General features: G+C 36.5%; 2 protein-coding genes across 2 annotated transcripts; one reads left to right on the forward strand and one right to left on the reverse strand.

Annotated features, from left to right (window-relative positions):
• The first annotated feature begins 4,269 nt into the window (after positions 1 to 4,269).
• LOC112829742 (olfactory receptor 4P4-like) lies at positions 4,270 to 6,633 on the forward strand. Its single transcript, XM_025879450.2, has 2 exons — positions 4,270 to 4,321; positions 5,657 to 6,633. The coding sequence occupies exon 2, from the start codon at positions 5,698 to 5,700 to the stop codon at positions 6,631 to 6,633; it is 936 nt and encodes a 311-aa protein (XP_025735235.2). The 5' UTR covers positions 4,270 to 4,321; positions 5,657 to 5,697.
• A 9,064-nt stretch (positions 6,634 to 15,697) lies between these two features.
• Positions 15,698 to 16,627, reverse strand: LOC112829543 (olfactory receptor 4C46-like). Its single transcript, XM_025879208.1, has one exon. The coding sequence runs from the start codon at positions 16,625 to 16,627 to the stop codon at positions 15,698 to 15,700; it is 930 nt and encodes a 309-aa protein (XP_025734993.1).
• Between the last annotated feature and the right edge of the window lie 2,477 nt (positions 16,628 to 19,104).

Below are 19,104 nucleotides of genomic sequence, written 5' to 3' on the forward strand. Positions count from 1 at the left end.
AACGACCACTGGGTGCATGTTCGCTCAGACTCTGAGATCTCTGAGAAAACTCAAGATTGCAAGGTTAAAAATAACCTGAAAGGATCAGAGTGAAATGCCCTTGGGACGTGTGTGATCTGTTCTGAAGTCCGCAGCGGAAGATGTTTTGTAGATAGGAAGCCGGCTGTAAACAGCACACTGGGCACTCCCCTCTGTTCCTTTATTCTGTTTTAAAGATTCTTATGTGCTTGACTAATCCTGTATACATGGAGGAATGTGCCTTACTACACCCCTGCTGTAAACCATTATAGATCTATATCGCTGTAAAAGGTATGTAAGAGTATGGAAAATAAACCTCGGGACCTCGGGCTGTTTGCTCGGGGTCCCCTGTGCCTCGCTCTACTGTGGTCTCTTTTTCTCAGTTCCTTCGCCACCCCAGGTCCCCGACTCTCCGAGGTCAACAGATTTACACTTCACCAAAATTATAACTATGCAGCACAACTAGTAGGATGAATTAAACAGTTGAGGATGTGAATGTAACATGTATCCTTCTCTAAGGGTTGTCCACGTGTGTGTACAGGGAGAAGGTTAGAAATATGACCAGCTATTTCCTGCCATAGATTGGCACAGGCTAGCTCTTGAGTGCAGCTTGGTCAGCCCTGGGCATAACGCTGATTTAGACAAGCTCTGAATCACTGGGTTATAATGTCCTTTATGATGAAGTGCTAGAATCTTTCATTTCCTCAGAGTTATTAAATATTTAAAGCCCCAAAGGAAGCAGTAAACTAGAATAACGCATTTTCTTGCTTCAATTGCTTACTGGCTATTTGAGCTAGTTATTCAAACTCTAGAACCTTCTGTGTTTTTATATACATAGTGAAGCTAATAATACGTATGTCAAAATATGCATTATTATGAACATTAAGTAATATGAACTTAATCCACCCAACAATCTCTCAGTAAAATTTTTTTATTCTTTGGCTAATGAGATTGATCTGAAGCAGATGAAATATTATAAAATTTGATTTCCTGACACTTCCTGCGTGAGAAAATTTACATGCATGGATTGGCGTATGGTAGAGAGAGACTGCCTGGCTTCAGTGCATGCGGATGAGACTGAGTCTAAACAACCTGTGAATAGTCAATGAGCAGAGAAAGAACCAGATGGGAGACACATTAAAAACTTTGCTGTACTTTGCTTCCTTCCTCTGATTTTTCCATATCATTTTTGCTTTTCCTCCTTCTCAAGTTAGGGGGAAGAATTTTTTATTCCTTTCTTTTTTTTGTCTACCCTTCTCCATCAGCTCATCCATCAATGCTAACATCATACCAATTATAATATCACAAGTCATTAATTTTATTTACCTACCTACCCTGCACACCAAAGATCTTGATAATTTCAAAAAACTACAACAACAACAACAACAACAAAATGACTAAGTGGCCCTTTTAGTGCTCCTTGTCCTACCTCATTTCTGATTTCCTGAAAGCTACCCTGATAGAATTATAAGCTATAATTTCCCTCCTGTTCTTCAGAAAGCTGAAGAACACAAGCCAGTCACACTATAGCCTTTTGGGGCCTTCAGGGAAAAAGGGTCAATTTTTTTTCCAGATAAGCAATTTTAGAAGGTTATAGCCAAGAGCACCAAGCACATTAATGTGATGATGGCTTTGCAACTCTTGGGCCAAGACTTGTCTGGAAATGCCCCTGGGAATATAATTACATAAAGATTTCAAAGACCTAATAATTATCATATTGCCACATAAGTTTGTATTGTGTTCCCTTGAACCAAATTATCTTCAGGCATAGGCATAAAGTAAAAGGATGATTCCTAGGACCTAAATACTATTGTTAGCTTTTGCAGGAATATAAAAACCCATTTTGCTTATTTTTCTTCAGAGCTATCCTTAAGCAGCTGAATCAGCTTTCATAGTTCCCAGCCTGCTTTCCTGAGGGATGAAGATCCACTTCTTGCATCACTGTGTCTTTGTGAATTTTGGAAGTCCACTTCGCTTGTAAATTATAGAAGGTTTAAGACTTGTTGAAATTTTCCCAAAATATTCATGGAGAATTCATCTGGATGTGTTTGAATTCCCGGGTTTCTAAATCTCTGCATTTGATTCCAGATTATGGTACTAGAGACAAACTGGCAGAGTGAGTATCTGAGGATGGGATGCTTCCTGATGCAGCCCCAAAACTAACCAGACAGGAACTCAGATCCTATAGTTAGTGAATTACCCATGTCATCTTGGTTTGGGAAGGGTCCCACCACACACGTGCTAGGCTAACTGTGTGTTCTTTATATTACTTCTATATAATTTCATTCTAAAGCATATAACTTCTCTTGTAGCATATGACAATTTATTACTATAAAAATGTTTCAGCAAACTTTAGTTTTAATGGCACATTAGCTATAAGCAAAATTCTCCCTTTTGGGGAGCAAAATAGTAGACTTAGATAAACCATCTTCATGTTGGCAGTGAATTTCATTGTTTCCCCAGCTCTTAAATACAGGCAGTCCTCCATAGTCTTATTAAGAAACAGACCAGTTTATGCTTGAATATGTACAATAAAAAAGAATTTCTTATATTTCAAAACATCTGCCTTACTAAAACAGAATAGTTTCATCTGAGTCAACCATGGTAAGTTTATAGCACCCTACGTTCTGTTACACTAAGGAAAAGTTTGAATGTGTGGTGGAAACTTTTATGTAAATATGACAGGTTCTATTCCTTCATAAACAGCATAATCCAGAAGGTACACATAATTTGTATTCAATAATTCCAAGAAATTAAAAAAATAATTTGTGTACCTTTTGTAGAAAAAAGAATTAGACTAGTGATCAGTGTTAAGAAACAGGCTAAGATAACCAATTGATTAAGATACTAACAGAGTTTCAGTAAGAGATTGTTGAAATTGAAGTTTATCATGATCATATTTGCTAAATCCATGTTGTGAATGTTCTTTTTTATTTCCTTTATTTTCCCATTGTTTGTGTGTGTGGACACATGACAATCTGTGGTCCTAAACTAATCACTCAGAGAGGAAGGACTGTAAAAAAATGACAGTTTTGAAACACACATGTCAGTGGCAATTTCATGTTACCTCATGCATTCCTCACTAAAATTCTGAATTTTGTAAGGATAGCTAATTTGTGAAATGAGGAAGAGGAGGCCTAAAGAGATGAAGCCATTTGCTCAAGGATCACACTGGTCAGTTGATCTGAGATGCCTCAGCGTTTCTGCCCCTTTGTGTGTTGCTACTGTTTCAACCACTTGTTCAGTGGCTGCCTGATGTTCTTTATTTACCAATTGTGACTTCAATTGTTCCATGAGTGGGGTCCTTGCTATCATTTTATTTGTTTTATGACAGTAATTCTCCTCAACTGACTTTCCCTCTTCCCCTTTACCTTTGCTAAAGGCACTGATCATAGAGCAAGTTTCCTCAGAATACAGGCTGGGGTTTTGAGCTATTGGAGTTGAAATTCCAATGATGATCTAGAAAACAAGCAGGAATCCTGATGAGGAATTTGCATTTTTGTAAAAATGAAGGCAAATTATTTCAAATGATTTAGCATCAGCAAATCCTACAATACATGTGTATATTAAATTTTCTGTACCTCTTTACTTACATTTTCAAAAAGACGGGGTGTTGGTTAACCCATTGTCCTGCATATTCTTTTCTTTCTTTATTTATTTTTAATTTTTTATTGTTATGTTAATCACCATATATTACATCATTTGTTTTGGTGTAGTGTTCCATGATTCATTGTTTGTTCATAACACCCAGTACTCCATCTGCATATTCTTTTCTGATCAGAGGAGGACTCAAAAGAGTTTTTCCATACTGTCCTTCATGACACCCCTCTCAGTTCTCTCCCATGAAAGATAACCCCAGATTGAGGAAGACACAGGATTTCTGTCTTTTCACATTTATAGTGTGTTACTTGAAAATCCTGAGAAATTACTTAAATTCTCTTGATATATCTTTTCTGATTAGAATCAGAGATTTGAATTGGTCCAGTGATTTCCACATTTCTATTGTTCACAATCTACTTAGATAAGAGTTGCCTGTAAATCCATTTGTTTTAGTAATTAGGTATACCTGAAAAATTAACATTGTTTCTACCTCATAAGCAAAGATTAGTAACAGTTGCAGTAAGTAGAAGATAGGTCAATGATCCTCACACTCCTAAAGCTTTTCAGTACTCCTTAGTTACAGTTAACTGCGGAACCCTCTGTGACATAATTATATTATTTTGTTATGTAAAGGAGGCTAGGGGTCCTTGTTATAGATCCCGAAAGCAAAATAGGAACAATTGAAAATTTCTACACTTATGAGGTTAGAATTTTGAATATAATTTAAAATAGAATTGATGTCTTATGGTACAGACCATTCTAAAAATGCCCTAGCTGTCAACTATTTGCCATCTAAACTCTTTTTGAGGAATATCAATAACACAGATATTAAATCTATGAGTCTCTACAATGATTGTTGCCAAATAATGTAACAAAAGCATTTTGTATTTTAAATAGGCCTCTGGGGGCCCAGATATGTCTGTCACTTGAGATTCAGACTAAAGTAGAAGGTGCTAGCTTTGCAAACCCACTAAGAATCAGATATTTCCTCCTTATTGGGTAAAAGAGCTCTTGGAAGTGCTTTCTCTTCCTCCTAATCTCATTTTGCACTGATTAAATGATGTCTTAAGATATACATTAGATACAGAGATGTGAATTCCTGAATTTTTCATTTATTCATTATTGCAACAAATATCATTGAGTTCTAACTCACCAGGAAGAAAGAGTGTCTTCAAGTTACTTTCAGTATTAGCCCCTTTTATTGGCATTGGATCTTTAGATTGTATCTAAAATATGAAATTTTCTGCCAAAGCCAGGACAAGTGCATCAATTAAAAATACATGGGCAGTTCAATAGTTTTATCTTTCCTTTATCAATTGCTATCACAAACATCAATGACAGCATGTATTTTTTAAATTGTATTTAACTCATGAATTATAAATATGACAAAAGAATGGGTTTCCTGAATATTTTTCAAGATTTCAATCATTAATTGATATTCTCTCTTTTGTTGTATTGTTTTCAACTATTCTTTGCTTTTTAATGTAAGAGCAATTCCATTGGTTTCACATGACCCATTGACAATGTTTGACCAGGTAGGGAAGTGTAGTATGCTCTACACATCTTATAGTTCAGTAGTTCAAAAAATGTGCATTTCTTCAGGATTCATTCCCAGAAAATTAACGGAATTTTCTCAGATAATTTTAAAAGAAGGGAATTTCATTTTATGTGTAAGTTATAAAAACTGGGAAATATGGAGGAAAGCTTTTCCTTGTTTTACACCAAATAATATAATTAGCAGTCCTTATCCTAAAAGTATAATTAATAGTAGTAACATGTATTTTCAAAATAGTATTTAAATATTTAAATAATTACTAGTAATATTGAGTAAAATATGTAATTATTCTGTTTATTGCCATTATAAATCTATTTCATGATAGATTTATACAGGATAGCATAAAAAGAAAAACCAGCTCAATTCAATAAATCAAAAACAATTATTCTTAACACTATTTCTGAAAATATGCATTTTAATTAATTTTATATATAATATTCATACAGTTAATATTCACCTAGAATTATCTTTTCTTTCTTTCAGAAATGTAAGTCCTTAGGGAAGCATACACCAAAACCAAATATATGAAAAGCCAGAGAAACATCTCAGAGTTCATACTTCTAGGACTTTCGTATGACCAGAACATACAAATATTTTGCTTTGTGCTCTTCTTATTCTGTTATGTTGCCCTGTTGGCAGGAAACCTTCTGATCCTTGTCTCCATTCGATGCAGCCCTCTGTTTCACCAACCCATGTACTACTTCCTCAGCCACTTATCCACTATGGACATCTGCTACACCTCGACGGTTACCCCCAAGTTAATTGCTGACCTGCTAGTGGAAAGAAAAACCATCTCCTACAGTAACTGCATGTTACAGATCTTTACAATGCACTTCTTTGGAGGCACTGAGATCTTCATTCTTACCGCCATGGCCTTTGATCGCTATGCTGCCATCTGCAAACCTCTCCACTACCTACTTATCATGAACAGGACAAGGTGCCATCTCCTAGTCTTAGCTGCTTGGGCTGGTGCAGCCGTCCATGCCTTTCCTCTATTTTCCACTGCAATCAGTTTGCCTTTCTGTGGTCCTAATGAAATCGATCACTATTTTTGTGATATTTTTCCTTTGCTAAAGGTGGCCTGTACTGATACACGTATCACTGGTGTCCTTGTGGTTGCCTTTTCAGGTATGCTTTCCTTAGTAACCTTTATTGTCTTATTTGTTTCTTATGGGATAATATTGTTCACTTTAAGAAATCTCTCAGCTGAGGGAAGACGCAAAGCCCTCTCCACCTGTTGTTCTCATATCACTGTGGTCATCTTATTTTTTGGGCCTGTAATCTTTATCTACCTTAGACCACCTACTACTTTTCCTGAGGACAAAATATTTGCTCTATTTTATACCATCATTTCTCCTATGTTCAATCCCCTAATCTATAGTCTGAGAAATTCAGAGATGAAAAAAGCCATGAGAAAGTTTTGGAGCCCATCATTATTTTCAAAGGAGGTACACAGTTAACTTGGAAAAAAGTTTATCGGCTAAACAACTCTGAGAAAGAAAAGAGGGAGATGTGAGTGAAAAAGGCAGTGACTGTCTCATGGGTTTGTGGACCATCCCTGTCATGGGGGAGTGAAGGCCAGCAATAGCACCACAGGTTTAAAGTGATCAGTGAGCAAGTACTGATTCTTGCAGACCAAAATTAATCAGGAACTAAGTTAATTTTGTGGGGTATTAAGATGGTATACATGGGGAACCTTCATGAAAAACAATTGAATCAAAGCAAATAAACCAATGGTATATTATTAGTGAATTATAAAGGGAATTATTTTAATGATAGTTTTGTTAATATATTGCACTTAGAGGCCAGACAAACAGTGACAGACATTCTCGGTAGTTCAGAAGTTGTAATATAAAAAAAAAATCAATAATAAGCAATAATTTAAAACTAAAAGAATTAATTTAAATTTCTGAAAGAATATATATACACACACCCACATATATATATCCCTTAGTTCTTACAGAAGTCAGTTGTGCAAATGAATAGAGTAGAAATTGTTTTAGTTTTTCAAGATTTTACTTATTTATTTATTTATTTTTGAGAGAGAGAGAGAGCGCATCAGTGATCATGAGCAGGAGCAGGGAGGGCAGGGTATAGAGGGAGAGGGAGAAGCTGATTACCCACCAAGCAGGGATCCTGATGCAGGGCTCCATCCCTGGACCTTGGCATCACAGTCGGAGCCAAAGGCAGTCTCTTAAATGAGCCACCTTGGTGCCCCAAGAAAAATCTGTTTTAAGGTGGTTCCTTGGGGTCAACTCTCCTGATGTCCCATTGAAATCAACAATAATAAATAGTGAAGACAGAGTGAGAATCTACAATTCTGAATGCTGAAACACATTTCCTGGCATTCCACCTATTGGCCAGAGTATAGTATCATTTCCCATAATGTTAAAGAACTTTATAAAAAAGTTTATGTGTTGCTCACTCCTACATACCTAAAATTGATAACTAAATGATTAGTCCTTGGATCCACAACCAGAGATTTTTCCTACTTCAATGACAGAGAGAGACAGAGGGACAGACAGAGAGAGAGTGAACTAGCAAAACAGAAATAAGATGTGATTTAACCACAAAGTAAAGGAAAAAATTAATGCATTTTGGTTGCCCATGGTTATTTATGGCAGCTTTATTCATAATCACAAACCTTCCAAACCTTGGAAGCCACCAAGATGCCCTACAGTAGGTGAATAAATAAATAATTGTACTTCTGGAGGATGGAATATTATTCAGGACTAAAAAGAACTGAGCTATTAAGGTAAGAATATATATGCAGGAAACATAAATTCATATTTCAAAGTGAAAGAAGCCAATGTTAAGGGGCTGCCTTTTGTATGATTCAACTATAGGCCTTCCTCGACTTACAAGGGAGTTATGGCCCAGTAATCCCATTATAAATTGAAAATATCTTTTTTTAAGACTTTAATTTTTTATTTTTTATTGATTTTATTATTTATTTGTGAGCAAGAGAGTGTGTGTGTCTGAGAGAGAGAGTATGTGTCTGAGAGAGAGAGATCATGATCCAGGTGGACATACAGAGGGAGAGGGAGAAGCAGACTTCCCACTGAGCGGGGACCCAGATATGGAACTTGATCCCACAACACTGGGATCATGCCCTGAGCCAAAGGCAGCTGCTTAACTGACTGAGCCACCCGGTTCCCCATAAGTTGAAAATATCTTAAGTCAAAAATGCATGAAATATACCCAACCTACCAAAACTCATAGCTTAGCTTAGCCTACTGTAACTGTCATCAGAACACTTACATTTTTAGCCTACAGTTGGACAAATCATTGAATATAGGGCCTATTTTGTAAGAAAGCATTGCATATCTCATGTAACTTATTAAATACTGTACTGCAGGGGCGCCTGGGTGGCTCAGTTGGTTAAGCGACTGCCTTCGGCTCAGGTCATGATCCTGGAGTCCCGGGATCGAGTCCCACATCGGGCTCCCTGCTCAGCAGGGAGTCTGCTTCTCCCTCTGACACTCTTCCCTCTCATGCTCTCTCTCATTCTCGCTCTCTCAAATAAATAAATAAAATCTTAAAAAATAAATAAATAAATAAATAAATAAATAAATAAATAAATAAATACTGTACTGCACATGAAAAACGGAATTGCTGTATGGGAACAGAATGGTTGTAAGTGTCTTGATTGTTGACCCTTGTGATTGCTTGGCTGACTGGGAGCTGCACCTCACTGCCCCTGCCCAGAATCACCAGGATTGTACTGCATTATCAGTAGCTTGGGAAAAGACCCAAATTCAAAATTCAAAGTACAGTTTCTACTGCATGTATATCACTTTTACACCCTTGTAAAGTTGGAAAAGTACAAGTCAAATCACTGTAAGTTGGGGACCATCTATATGTGACATTCTGGAAAAGGCAAAATTATGGAAACAGCAAAAATATCAATCCCTGGGTGGCAAGGTTTAGGGAGGGGAGAGGGATGAATAGGTGGAGCACAGAGGATTTTTAGGGTAGTGAAACTGTTCTGTATATCCCTGAATTTGGGACAGTGTTATTATACCTGTCAAAACCCATTGTACAACACCAAGAGTGAACCCTGATGTATACTGAATTTTGGGAGATAATGTTGTGTTGATGTAGGTTCATTTGATTTAACACATGTAGCCCTCTGGAGGGAGAGGTTGTTTCAGTGAGGGGGATGGGGGGTATGGGATCTCTGTAGTTTCCACTCTATTTTGTGGTAAAAGTAAAACTGCTCTAAAAAATAAAGTTTATTGATTACAAAATAAATTGCACAATACCTAAATGAAGACATCTTGTAACTAAATGAAGATTCTTCTGAAAAAGTTTTTCTAGTGAAAATAGATAATACATTAAAACCTTGCAACTTTAAAGTGCCTCGGTGGCTTAGTTGGTTAAGCGACTGCCTTCAGCTCAGGTCATGATCTTGAAGTCTCAGGATCGAGTCCTGCATCGGGCTCCCTCCTCATTGGGGTTCTGCTTCTCCCTCTGACCCTACCCCCTCTCATGCACTATCTCTCAAATAAATAAATAAATAAATAAAATCTTTAAAAAAATTTAAAAAATTAAAAAAAGAAAACCTTACAACTTTAATGTAAGACCTTTTGCTCATGTTTCATGGAATTTAAAATAAGCTCTCTTAAGAAAAATACTAGTTATGACAGACAAAGAACAGGATAGTGGAACTTTATAAGAAGAAAGATAATTATAATACTAGAAGACTTTTATTTATTTAAGTATTTAAAATTTTATTTATTTATTTGAGAGAGAGAGAGAGAGCACACAGGAGGGTAGGAGAGGAGCAGGAGAGGGAGAGTAGCAGACCCCTCTTCGATCAGGGAGCCAGACCCTGGGCTTGATCTCAGGACCCATGGATCATGACCTGAGGTGAAGGCAGAGGCTTAAGTGAATGCACCACCCAGGTGCCCTTGGAACAGTTTTAGATTAGCCACATGTGATGCAGGTGCTACAAGCATTCTGGAGGCACTGTGCAAAGAAGCATGAATAGTAGGAAAAAATAATGAGGGAGAAAAAATTAAGTAGAGTTTTTATAACAAGGAGAAATTGGACAAAGTGCCTCCTCAACAGCTACTAATAAAGAAACAAAACTATTGCAAGATTTGATTTTATGCTTTGAAAGAACATCACCAAAACATTTTTCAGTCTAAAGTTTGAAAGGGCATGTACTTAAAATGACCAACTTCTCTACTAGAATAAAGATCATCTTCATATGTAGAATGGGTAGATCAATAAAATGAGCAATATCATGTAATCAGCAATCAGATTGAAAGTCACAAATTATCAGTACACTTGAAGTCCTCTTCATAATTCTTGAAAATGGCCACCTTCGGAAAGTAATCACTACTTTCATCTACAAAAATGATTAAATTTACCTAGGGTTTGAATTTGTAGAAAAATAGTAATGCAGATTATACTCTTCAGTGACTGTTTTTCTCATTAGTATGTTCATGAGATTCATTCTTTATGTTTTATCTGTTTCCTAACTATTTTCGTTGATCTGGGGTCTCACACTGCATTGATATGGGACAACTGATCCATTCTTTTGTTGCTAGATATTCAGGCATTTTGTATTCAAGGATATTATGAGTAGAGTTGCTCTGAATATTTTGAAACATGTCTTTTGTTGACTGTACATCATCTATTGATATGTGCTTTTTACAAAAGATGCACCCAACTCCTAGGGCATGAAAAAATAGAAATTGAAAGCATGAAAAAGATAGAGTAGTCAAAATGCAGTAGTATTTGGTTTTTATTTTTTAAATATTTATTTTATTTATTTATTTGAAAGAGAGGGAGAGAGAGCACAAGGACAAGTGGCAGGCAGAGGGAGAGGCAGAAGCAGACTCCCCGCAGAGGTGGGAGACCTATGCCAGGCTGGATCCCAGGACCCTGGGATTATGACCTGAGCTGGAGGCAGACACTTAACCAACTGAGCCAACCAGGTACGCAAAATGCAGTAGTATTCAAAGCAGCAAGATTATATATATATATTTGATATTATTTTGTTATTGTATGTACTTTTAAAACACAGACCTTAAGGCAAGAACCATTATCAATTCTTAAAATCATTCAATATCGATAGAAGTTCCAACACTGAAACATTTACAAATCTGAATGTGTATACAGGTGGAAGAATAGTGAGAAAAAGAGAATTTGATCCAAGTAAGAAGCAGCAAACTATGGATATATAAAAGACTCTGCTCATCAGCTATTGAGTGAATAGGAGTTATTTAAAAGAATTCATCCTATTTTATGCCACAGTATATTCTCAACAAGTGTCAAATTATCTGAGCCACTCAGAGGAACTTATCTAATGACAATTCAGCTAAAGTACAAAACAATAATAAAAGAATAATGGTCAATCTCAAATATATGGTAATTCAGAAACATTTTTAATAAAAACTGAGTGAAAATAAATCATAATAGATTTAGAGAATAATAAAAAAATTAATACAAATACTATTTATAAAAAAGTATACCAATCTTTAGAGGGAAATCCCTAGCGTGTGTTAAAACATAAAATACATTATTACATCAATAGATGACTTGTTATCAGCTAATTGTAACTACACTTGAGCTTAGCCAAAACACTGGGTGTTGAATGTCAGTGTTGGATCACTAAATTGTACACCTGAAACTAACATTACACTGTATGTTAATTAACTTGCATTTAATAAAAATTTGAAACAAAAATAAATAAACAGAAAAAAATTAAATTTACACCTGAAACTAATATTACACTGTATGCTAACTGGAATTTAAATAAAAACTTGAAAAAAATTTCTAATTGAAACTATGCCCAAAATATTACCTATAAATATGTTAGAACAGACAACATATTGAATTGTAAAATACTAAAAGTTATTCCTTTGGAATCAGGAAAAAGAATTGACACTTAGGATCACTAGTTCGTATTAACATTATTCAATATTATACTGAAGGTGCTAACCAATTCAATAAGACAAAAAAAAAGGAGAAAGTGATAAAGATTGTATCAACAATGAATAGAATCCTACTTCTAAGGACCTTACAGAAAGTATGAGTCATAAGATAATATTCTGAACAACTCTATGCTAAATTTAAAAAGACTGACGTTGCCAAGTATGTGTGAGGTTGTAGAGAAATGAGAATGCTCATATATTGTTGGTGGAAATGTAACAAAACACCACCACTTTTGAAAACACTTTGGTAGTTTCTTAAAATGCTAACATACACTTATCACATAACTCAGCAATGCCACTCTTAGGTATCAATCCAAGGAAATGATAATCTATGTCCCCACGAAGGCTTGCACATGAATGTTCCAGCTCATCATTCACTATGGCCATTACCTGGACACAATTCAAATGTCCATCAGCTAGTGAATAAGTAATACAAAATGTGGTAGAGCCATACTGTGGAATACGATTCATTCTCAAGAGGAACAAACTACCGATAACACAATGTGATAAACCTCTAAAACAGTTTGGTAAAGGAAGAATTAATATTGTTTTTTAAAAGTATCATTTTTAAAAAGTCTGTTTCTCTCCTGGTTATGCTACGTGGCTTTGCAAATGAATCAAGGGGAAAACTGATGTGTTTTTGAGATTCCCTAGATCTCTGACAAAAGCTCTGCAGATTCCTTCATGTCTCAGCAGTCGCTGTCAATGTGTATAAAACTTGGATCTTCAGTTCCATCCTGTACCCAGAAATGACAATTCTCATGGTAATTGTTCTTGTTACTGCTCACCTCAGCTGAGTTTACCCCCCATTTTTAATCTCATTCCTTCTACTTCTTCCCTTAGTAGCTGTGCAGTCTCTTCAGAGAGGATTCTGTTTTCCATCTTTACTACCTTACGATGTGGAAGCACTGTTTGCTATTTCACTCCTTCCCATCCAGAAATTGGCATTCACATTTTTCTCTGAGCTGTAAAGGGTCTACTTGGAAAATATGAGTCCTTAGACCTGAAGAATGAAGGAAACAGCATTCTAACAGACAATTCTGATTCCATTGCTCACTCCTCAGAAACTGTGGGTAGTGGCTCATTGTCCTTGGAATAAATCTAACTTTATGTAAGAACAGTGTTGTATGTAGAATTCAACATAAATTGACCAAAGCACACATTTTTTATCTTAGAATTCACAATGATGGATGGGATCAATATGTTTATGTCAGGTCAAACATGGCATAGATTCTGAACCTGTCATATTTTAATTATGAGGTTTGGACCAATTGGCTCCAAGTCCGTGAGCCTTCTTGAATTAATTAATCTGCACACTTTAGATAAGCAAATGACTCAAAAGAGGTTTTACAACAATATGCCTATTAGGATTACAAAATATGGGACACCACCACCAATTAAGGCTGGTGAGGATGTGGAGCAACAGGAACTCTCGATTATTGCTGGTAGGAAAGCAAAATGGTGCAGCCATTTGGGAGAACAGTTTGTCAGTTTCTTACAAAACTAAAACAATTTAGCAATCTCACTCCTTGACATTTTTCCAGAGGAGCTGAAAACTTATGTCCACAAAAAAAGCCTGCACACGGATGTTTAAAGGCAGCTTTATTCATAATTGTCCATACAATTGGAAGCATCCAAGATGTCCTTCAGTAGGTTAGGATAGATAAACTGCAACATCAAACAGTGGAATATTAATCAGTGCCAAGAGAAATGAGCTACAGGCCATGAAAAGGTATGGAAGACCTTTTCAGTGTGTCCCCCATGGTACTTGGCATTCAGCTTTAACACAATGGTGAGACCCTTCTTGGTCTTCCCTGTCACTAACTTTCCAGTTTCCTATCTTACTAATTATACTTTTAGGAGCTCAGTGTCCAGGTTATAACCTGACACACCGTGGGGGCTCAGTAATTGATTATTGAATGAATAGATGGGCCAATAGCCACAACATATTGAAATGATTAGATCTTCTGCATACCCTTTTTCACCCACTGGACTTTGTTATGCATCCTCTCCTGCAAATCCTCTAAGGCAACACATGCCTATTCATTCCCTTTCAATTTTTGTACCCCTTTTGATGTGCTTTCATCTAGGAAATCTTCCTTGGTCTTTGTTGTGTGTCCCTCGGATGCTTTCATAGCACCCTGTGCTGCCACTCTCTTCAGAACATTTATAACATGGTTTTGTCATTTTCTGCTCCGCTCTGGGTATCTCTCAGTGAATACAGTGCTCTTTGAAAGCAAGATCCAGGTCCCTCTCTACTCACTACTTAAAGCCCCAGCAACCATCACTGTGTCTGATATATTTTTTGGGCTCAAGAAATTTCTATGTATTAATGATTGAGGGATGGGAGGAATAAATGGAGTATATTTATCCTGGAGTTGTTTTGTTTGTTGATGGAGCCACATATTTTATAAAACAGCGTTTCATAATGAAATGTTACCAAGAAGTAAATTAACAGAGGAAAATGACATGAACAGCTCACATTCATAAGATGATGAAATCTTACTGAGAGTAGGGAGAGTATCAAGATAAGCTATTTGCAGGGGGCCTTGGTGGCTCAGTAGGTTAAGCATCTGCCTTTGCTCAGGTCCTGATCCCGGGGTCCTGGGATTCAGCCCCACATCATTTTCCTGCTAGGCATAGAGCCTGCTTCTCCCTCTCACCCTGCCTGACCCTCCCCCTGTTTGTGCCCTCTTTCTCTCTCTCTGTCAAATAAATAGATAAAATCTTTTAAAAATATATTTTAAAAAAAGCTATTTGGTCCAAGAATCTCAGTTTCAATTTCTTTCTCATTACACTGTTTAAGCAGGAGTTAAAACAAATTGTGGTTTCTCAAAGACCTCTAGCTAGAATTCGGAGTCTGAAAGTCCCTTGTGTCCAGTACTATTCCTTTGCTCTACATTTTCTTGACTGTATCCATCTTACTTTATCCATTATCACTCGTTCAATATTTATTGTGCCCCAGGCATTATGCTGTTTTGTAGAAAATATATTTAACAAGTAATCAAGTACTCTGTGGAGTCTGACTTTATTTAAAAAATAGAAATTCCTCTCAAATAATAAGATATTCATTTATTTGAGTCATCATTCTTTCTGATGGGTTAGCAGCCAAAGATGGGTAACATGAGCAACACAAAATGACTCTGAAGTCTACAAGGAAATTTGGAAACTTGGGGTAATCTTTATTACCCACAGATGTTAAATGGCTCTTTGCTTTTATAACCCTATAGTCATTTTATACCATAATTTTAAAGGCAACATGTTGTCATCAACACTGTTGTATTAAAATGAGCAGAATTCTTAATAAAATATGTTAGAATTTATAGGTAGGGACTGTATATATATATATATGTGTGTGTGTGTGTGTGTGTGTATATATATATGTGTATATATATAGTAGCATAGTCTGCAGTTAGGTTTTCTCTTTCTCGCACACATTTCTCTTCCACTCAGTGCAGAATCTATCATTCATAGCAATTTACTCTTTTCTTTATTTGGTAAGTATTCCTTGCTGAGATCATCCAAAATGTCTTTTGACCTTTGTTTCCATTGAATCAATGATGAGCTTCAAGCATATTTATTTCTCACCTGAAATAACTTTTCTACTACACAATTTCCTAATGGCATTTTTCATCTGGTCATTTCTTAAGGCATAGATTAACGGATTTAACATGGGCGTTATCAGAGTGTAGAACACTGCAACTGCTTTATCAATAGATAAAGTAGTCGCAGGTCTCAAGTACACAAATAGGCAGGGAACAAAGAATAGGACAACCACTGTGATGTGGGAGACACAGGTGGAGAGGGCTTTGCGCCTCGCCTCCGAGCTGTGCTTCCTGAGGGAGTGCAGAATGACCACATAGGAGATGATCAAAAGGAGGAAGAGTAAGACACAAATGAAACCACTGTTGGCAGCAACAAAGAGCCCTAGAGTGTGGGTATCAATGCAGACAAGATTGAGCAAAGGGTTCAGATCACACATAAAGTGATCTATGACATTAGGGCCGCAGAAGGGTAAAGGGATGATAAAGAGGATCTGTATGGCTCCATGAAGAAAGCCTCCAACCCATGCCACTCCCATTAGCAGGCCACACACCCTCCGATTCATGATGGTCGTGTAGTGCAGCGGCTTGCAGATGGCCACATAGCGGTCATAGGCCATCACAGTGAGCAGGATGACATCAGCACCTCCAATGAAATGTTCCCCAAAGATTTGAGTTATACATGCATTGAATGTGGTGGTCTTCTTTTCACGGAGTGAATCTATGATCAGTTTAGGGTTATTGACAGAAGAATAGCAGGCATCAATGAAGGAGAGATTGGCCAGGAAAAAGTACATGGGGGACCTTAGTAATGGGCTGGTAGTGACAGTGACCACGGTGAGCACATTTGCTACTATAGAGATGATGTAGATGAACAAAAACACAACAAATATGATTTTCTGCATCTTTGGATTCTCTGTGAGCCCCAGTAGAACAAACTCTGTCACATTGTTCCTATTCACCATTATTTCATAGTATGATTAATTGCACTACCTGGAAAAAAAATCACTTGTGATTAATTTAACCTTGAATTTATTAAGCTTCTTCATCTAGTAAATAGAAAATACCTATTTTCTAATGATTTGTGAATTCTCATGAGGTTTTTTGAGATAGAAAATAAGTTTTGAGTTTTTTAAGATTATTTGATTTATCTCCTTGGTGAAGTTTCTGCTGAGTAAGGACACGGGGAACTTTGTAAACACACAGGTGGGAGATCATTTGTGCACACTTCATCATCTGAGGTGACTAAGCCTAACATGAAGTAGTGGATCCTACACATAGTGGCAGCTAAGAAAGAAAAGGGAGGTAGTTTATGATGTAAAGGTTATGAACGCAGGGTTATGAAATTTTCCCTCTATCCTTAGGAAATGGGAATCCATGGGCAGACAGTGAGAAAATAGGAGGAAAAGTGAAGAGGAATTTGAGGAAGGGGGAATAAGGGATATAATTTTAATAAAGAACTTCATGAGACATTTGCTGATTTAATCCCCCTCACAATCATGTAAAGTAATTCCAGCTATTTCTTTTATACTTATTTTATACTTTATGTAACAGAAACATAGAGAAGTTAAAGATCCTGCCAAGGGGAACCTGGGCGGCTCAGTCGGTTAAGTGGCTGCCTTAGGCTCAGGTCATGATCCCAGGATCCTGGGATCAAGCACCGCATCGGGCTCCCTGCTCAGCAGGGAGCCTGCTTCTCCCTCTCCCTCTGCCTGCCTCTCTGCCTACTTGTAACCTCTCTATATATCTCTGTCAAATAAATAAATAAATTCTTAAAAAAAAAAAGATTCTGCCAAGATCATGATGCTAATTAAGGGCAGAACCAAGATTAGTTCAGAATATACTTGTTCATGTTTTTCCTCCAAATTCTTATCCATGCCCTATATTGTTATAACTAACAACAGTGAACTAGTAATCTCCTTTTTATAGGACCACAATAATTATAACTGCTTTATTACTACTTTGGAGTCAAGTGTATATAACATAATTTCATTAGGAGACACACACGCATGCACACGCACACTGACATGCTTGAACTCCCAATTTTCAAATAAAATGTGGTACTGTATTCATTGAAAGATCTTTTTATCTTGACTTCTCCCTCAGACGTAGTTGTCCCTACTACAATCCATCTCCAAAGCAAACCATCTGTTAAATGTTGAAAAGGATTTCCACTGTGGTTAAGTGTTTTGGTTTGAAAATCAAAAAGACCAGGTTAGAATTCTGATTTTCCCCTTGCATCTTCTTTTACCTGGAGTACCTTTCTAACACATTACATCCTTGTTTCCTCATCTATAAAGCAAGATTGATAATATCCATATCCAAGGTTTTTATGAGAATTGTTTTATGAGAATTGTCAAATATCAAATTGATATTCGAACATACCACTCCTGTGTTGTACACACAGAGGACTTTCATCTATTTTGTAACTGTGTAGGCACCTAGGATATAGGAATTATTGACATTTTGAGTGATAATTATGCAATAATTTAACTGTGCAAGAAGTTCGGGAAGAATCTTCTCCAATTTTACTTTTAAAGAAAACATACAGACTCAATTATCTGTAGCCTTTGTTACCAGAAAGAATTTTCCGTTCATGCTTGCACTACACACCTGATGATATCTGTCATTTATTATTCATACTTATGTCTCTTCTATGTGAGAAGTGAATTTACATTTTGTTTTCACTCTCACGTTTAGTCCAGATTATTAAACTAGATGTCTCACTGCAAAAGCATGCTGTTCGGTGATGAAGAGCAGGGTCTTACAATTGGTTTCAATTCCCTGAGTTTCAAATTTTTCATCTGTCAGCTTAGGTGAATGATATTTACCAACTATCTTTTGAAGAAATGGGGCATGGATGAAATACTCTAATACTGTATTTGAGGGGACTGAAACAATGATTAATATGTATATGGGAAGTAACAATCTTGAAGATGCATCAGCAATATGTAAAACTTACCTTACAGACTTAGAAGATCTTAATGATTTTCGGAGGTGTTCAGAAATAATCCCATCTTCAAACTGACCTCCTCTCAGATAAGTAACTTTCAATATAAAAGATACAACACACCCAGTAAGAGACTATTCAAATAATTTGATATCAAATAACAGTTTTTAAGAAAGTATTTTTATCAATCAAAATCTTCCCTTCTAGCCTAAAACCTCAAATTGTTTTTACAGAACACTTGGGATTTGAATTTAGAATGGATTATTTTGAAACACCATGGAGAAGTCATCTACAGATGGCTCTGGTCCCATAGGCAAGAAGCAAGAAGTATGGAGTAAAAACATTCTAATGTGTCATTCTAATCTTAATGAATCTTGCTCTGCAAATGTGATCAACAAAAATCATTTTAACCTTGCACTGCATGGATATTTAAAGAGGTTTCCATAAAGGTTCAAGGGCTTTTGTGTTGCTACTTTCTCTCCCAGGAATTAA

This window comes from Callorhinus ursinus, unplaced genomic scaffold, assembly GCF_003265705.2.
Source record: "Callorhinus ursinus isolate GAN/ISIS: 27379988/994484 unplaced genomic scaffold, GSC_fseal_2.0 scaffold21, whole genome shotgun sequence".
In the NCBI taxonomy this organism is placed as follows: Eukaryota; Metazoa; Chordata; class Mammalia; order Carnivora; family Otariidae; genus Callorhinus; species Callorhinus ursinus.

Coding starts and splice junctions, on each gene's coding strand:
- LOC112829742 (XM_025879450.2), top strand. CDS start 5,698: ATGAAAAGCCAGAGAAACATCTCAGAGTTCATACTTCTAGGACTTTCG.
- LOC112829543 (XM_025879208.1), bottom strand. CDS start 16,627: ATGGTGAATAGGAACAATGTGACAGAGTTTGTTCTACTGGGGCTCACA.